Genomic DNA, 4,649 nt, shown 5'->3' on the forward strand with positions numbered 1-4,649 from the left:
CCGGGGTACAGCGAGAAGGTGTTGGAGGTGGAGAAAAGGTGGTCAGGGGAGTTTCTGAAGAATCAATTGGACCGCCGTTCCTCGGAATCGTCCAAGTCCTCCTACGTGGGGGAATACGGAAGCGTTTCCTCGAGGGAGAGCATAGGCGAGGAATACGATCGGAATACCGTTTTCGAAGGTGGGAAGGGAAAGTTCGACTGTGTGGGGAGGTCGATTAATTTGAACCGCGCTTCCGTGAAAACTCTAGCCGCCAGCACGTTGAGCACCCTCGACTCCGACTCGTGCCTCGAGGACAGGATCAAGTCGCTCGAGGAGGACATCGAGGCGCAGGAGAAGGAGGAGTTGGAGAATGGAAAAAGCGTCGGTCGTCGGGAGATAGGGTACGAGTTGTCCGATCTTTGGAGAGAGTCCATGCTCCCTTTCGCCAACGACTTTTGGAATCGAAAGGGCGAAACGTTGGAGTCGAGGATCGAGGATAGGAAAATCTTCAACGAGAAATCTTGCTCTCCGTTGGCGAGCGTCCGCGGGGATCGTTCGAGGGCAGACGGATACGCGACCCTCATAAGGAAGTTCACGATGGAAGCGGGATCGTCGTCCCGATCTAAGAAGGAGGAAAAGCAGAAGAAGAAGCTCGGGTTCCGCCGCCTTTTGCCGGGTTTCTTCTCGCCCAAGGATTCCCGAAAGGAATACAAGAAGAAGGAGGCGAAGGAGAGGAAGAGGCCCGACGACAGACACTTCGCCCGCTACCAGCAGAACGGCAACTACACGAGATCGCCGGATACGATGAACCTGAACGAGGACATAAAGAGGAACGTGAAGCTGGNAAAAATTGATTTACCGGAGGTCAGGGAGGCGGTGTATTGGCAACAGCTCAAGAAACTGGACGAGGAGCAACAGAGGCGTATTTACGAGCAAAATCTAATAGAGGAGTCGTCGTACTGCAAGGGAGGGCCGAAGAACTCGGCCTCGAGGGTGTCGGCCCCGAGACAGGGATCTGTTCGAGGGCCCGTGGCGACGGCCACCGCGGCAGGTCCTCCGTTACCGGTCACCCACGGAAATCCATCCTCGTGGAGTGGCAATCTGCGCAGCTCGAAGGGGAATCCCACGGGGAAGCCGCCATTGATGCAGAGTCAGAAAGGTCAGAACCAGCCCGTTCTGATCGCCCGCCCGCAACAGGCGATTCGTGATCGGCGGGACATGGTCCCCGCCAAGCCTCTCGAGTCGGGCAGGCAGGAGGCAGTGCAGAGGTCGAAGCGCGCGTCGCCGCATTTTCACAGAGGAGAGGCGCAGCCGGCGGCGAGGAAGCTCGAGGTCTCCTCGACCTACGAGGAGGAGCCGACGAACGATGCCGATGGAAAAGCTGCCCACCCACCTCCCCCGATATTTAAAAGGGGTAGCTTGATCGGCGGGGAATCGGCGGAATATGGAAGCGGCAGTAGCGCGAAGAGAGTCAGCTTCTCCAATCAGTCGGGTGTCGGTGGGCAGGACTTGGCCAGTGGAAGTTGGCCCACGAAACACGGTACTGCCCCGGAGCCGCCGACTCGAAGACATCGAAGCGAGGACAGCGTGTCCGATACAGACTCGGTATTTTCCTATCCTGAGCGCCGCGATCCCTCCACCCATTCCTGTGCGGATGTGACGGAGTACGATGCCGACAGACCTCTTCCGCCTCTACCCAAGGATGCCATCTCGGCGAACGCCGTAAGACTCGCGACCGGAAGAAGCGTTGCGTATGGAGATACACGTTGCAACGTCGGAACGGATCCTCGACGTGCCGTTAGTCCGCAGCGAGTACTTCGACAGAAGGGTGAGTGTCGATATTTTTTCTATTTTCTTTTTTTTTTTTTTTTTTTTTTTGCGGAGACAAAATTCACATACAATTCGATGTGTCGCGAGATTATGGTTTTTGAATCCGGTGTATCCGAATTTTAATTCGTGTGATTCTTAGAACGTGGATAGGTGAGACATGGTTAAAGATCGTACTTGCACACGAGCTATCTTCCTTGTTATTCCTCTCCAACGACCCGCAACGTAACATCATTTACGACGCCATAAATTATTTCACCGATCATCAATTTCTTTGCATCTCTTTATGGCAATTTCGTGCCAAATCAACTGCGTTTCAGTCGGGTCGTGATTTTATTCGGACAAGGTGCAAAGCGCGTGGCGCGGCGTATGACCGTGCATTTCAATGAGCCTCTTAAGGCAGACCGAGAGCCAACATCGTGTAAAGGCACGTTCTCGTCCACGACAAGCAAATCTCACTCACATATGTTTTAAGCCCCTATGGTCTCGACATTGTTTTATTGTTCAACGTATTTCAATATGCGAGTTTTCTTTCTTCCTAAACAAGATTTCGAAATCCAGTTGTATCCGGATTTGTCCGCTTATATAGCTGTCTACTACTAATTCTTCGCTTGAGGCAGATCTTGATGTAATCTGTATTAACGATGATTTAAAAGGAAGCATAATTTTATTAGGGTTCAAAAAAATTAGTTTTTATTTAGCTTTGTTTAATACTCTGTAAAATTTTTATTGGGAAAAATTTATTTACTTTAATGTAAATAGATATCTTGTTTTATTTCTTTTTTTCTCTCTCGTTATTTCTCACTCTCGTTCACGCATGCGCGAATATTTTAATCTTTCTCGATACATAACCGTAAAATATTCACAAATATCGTGTAATTTTTAATCCTTTTTAATATATCACACGTAAATATGAACAAATATATCATGTTATATTTGATCTGACGAAAGAGCGTATACTGTATTTAAATTGATTTATAAAAAAGAATAATACTTAACCTTTCTTTCTACTATGCAAATATATTAAATGACAATCGTTTATAACTGTGTAACGGTTTTCCATTACATTGCTTGTCACAGAAAGAATTACGATCTTTTAATTTCCTATAGCCTGTCGATCATTACGAAGGTTGAATCGTAGCTTGCAATTAACGAGAAAGCACAGTTGTCTCGCAATTTACACGACGCGTCAATTCGATCGACAAAATCGCGTTTGTTCTCGTGATTGGAACGTCTTTTGCGGATAATCTATTTTCCATAACTCTTTTGCCCGTATTCTTTTGCGAATTTCGATAAGAGGAAATATTTTGCGGAAATAGAAGAACCTTTGAAACGTTTTCCACAATACCGAATTTATTCATAAGTGGACTTGGCACTCTTGGAAATCGTAGGTTATCACGAAACTTTGCATGAGAATTTTCGTTCGATAGTGTTGAAAACTTCAAGGTACATTCTCATCTTTTCTCATCGATAAGGAAAGACTCATTGAGCAGAGCGCCCAATCTAAACGATCCGCATTTGAGATCAGAGTCTCGAAGGAAAAGTAAGGGCAACCGAATTGTTTGTCGAGTTTTCGATTAGTCGATACGCCGTTCAATATGTATGCAAATTAGCGAGCCAGGATGCAAATTTGAAATGGCCGATATTCGGAAGTTAGAATCATAGCGACGCCATGCTGAATCGTGTCGCGACGAGAGGCAACGAACCGAGAATATGGAACATATCTTGTTATATGGATTATGTCTACGGTATTATTCGCTCAAAGAATCGTTAAATAATATAATATATTGCTCCAAAGAAATTCTTTGAAGAATAGGATAGTCTAATTGTTTCTGAATAATAATATAAGAATTGCCACATGTGGATATTGATCGAAAATTTGAACGCAATACGATATTTGTTTTTAGTAACTCGTAGTGTTTACAAACATCGCATGGCTATAAGCGAGGAACGCTATCTCACTCGAATTCTCTGTTTCTCGTGTTTCTCTGTTTCTTTAATGCGCGCATAAAAGCGAACGGTGTCAAATTACATTAGTCAATTCTTGGAAATCCTTTTCGGTTATTCGGCGACTATTCGGCACAATTCGGTATCGGTCGGAACCGATCGTGGCCTTCTATGCGAACATTACCGTATTCCCCTTGCCTCTCAACCGTCCAGTAGGACTTCTTTTCAGTAATGCGTGGTACTTTCTCGAACGTAGACGCGTTCCATTTCCAATCGACTCGTTTCGAATATCGAACAATAACGCGTTATTTCGTGCCATGTTCAAAAATTGAATCGAATTGAAGACGTCCTGTCGAAAGAAGGTTAGTCGGTTGGTCATTGTCCTAGAAGCTTTATAGTTAAACTTGCGGGATCAGAAAACGGATTTCCCCGCGTGTCCGCGAATTTCGCAGGAGGAGTTGGGAGAAACGGTGGGAGGTCGACAGAGGTCGTAAAACGGTCGAATGTTTTCTGTCCGGTGAGTAGTAACGTTTGGGAGGATGCGGTGACGAGGTGGGCGTTCGGGATCGATCCCCGACTCCATTCCCGTGACGTCACGGAGCGGGAAGATAGGATGGGGAAGAGTGGGAAGGGACAAGAAGGAAGGAGAGACAAAGCGAGAGGTTTCGCGATAGGGCGGAGCGGGGACAACGTTGGTTAAAAGAGAGGGGTATCGAGGGATGGGTGGAGGGTACAAGAGGGTGTAATGCCGGGACTCGGGCAGATCCCGGCGACGACGTTCGGCGCGTTTTCGATGGTGGTGCCGCTGCTGTTGGTGCTACCGGCGTTGACGCACCTTGTGAAACGACGCGTAGGGTAGCGATCGTCGCGATAGTGGTGGAAGTGGTGGTGGTGGT

General features: G+C 47.4%; 1 protein-coding gene and 1 long non-coding RNA gene across 2 annotated transcripts in view; both read left to right on the plus strand.

Moving 5' to 3' along the window:
• Positions 1–4,649, plus strand: part of LOC102674722 (coiled-coil domain-containing protein CG32809) — a 96,974-nt gene that overhangs the window by 10,189 nt on the left and 82,136 nt on the right. Inside the window, 1 exon segment of the mRNA XM_031515288.1 lies at positions 1–1,807. This exon segment is cut by the window's left edge and continues 7 nt beyond it. Coding sequence (XP_031371148.1) covers positions 1–1,807 — 1,807 coding nt within the window.
• The window catches only part of LOC116186838, a 4,769-nt gene continuing 3,807 nt past the window's right edge, over positions 3,688–4,649 (plus strand). Inside the window, exon 1 of the long non-coding RNA XR_004151897.1 lies at positions 3,688–4,270. This is a non-coding gene — a long non-coding RNA (uncharacterized LOC116186838). The remainder of the gene's footprint in view (positions 4,271–4,649) is intronic.

Source organism: Apis dorsata, unplaced genomic scaffold (assembly GCF_000469605.1).
Source record: "Apis dorsata unplaced genomic scaffold, Apis dorsata 1.3 scaffold_60, whole genome shotgun sequence".
NCBI classification, from domain to species: Eukaryota; Metazoa; Arthropoda; class Insecta; order Hymenoptera; family Apidae; genus Apis; species Apis dorsata.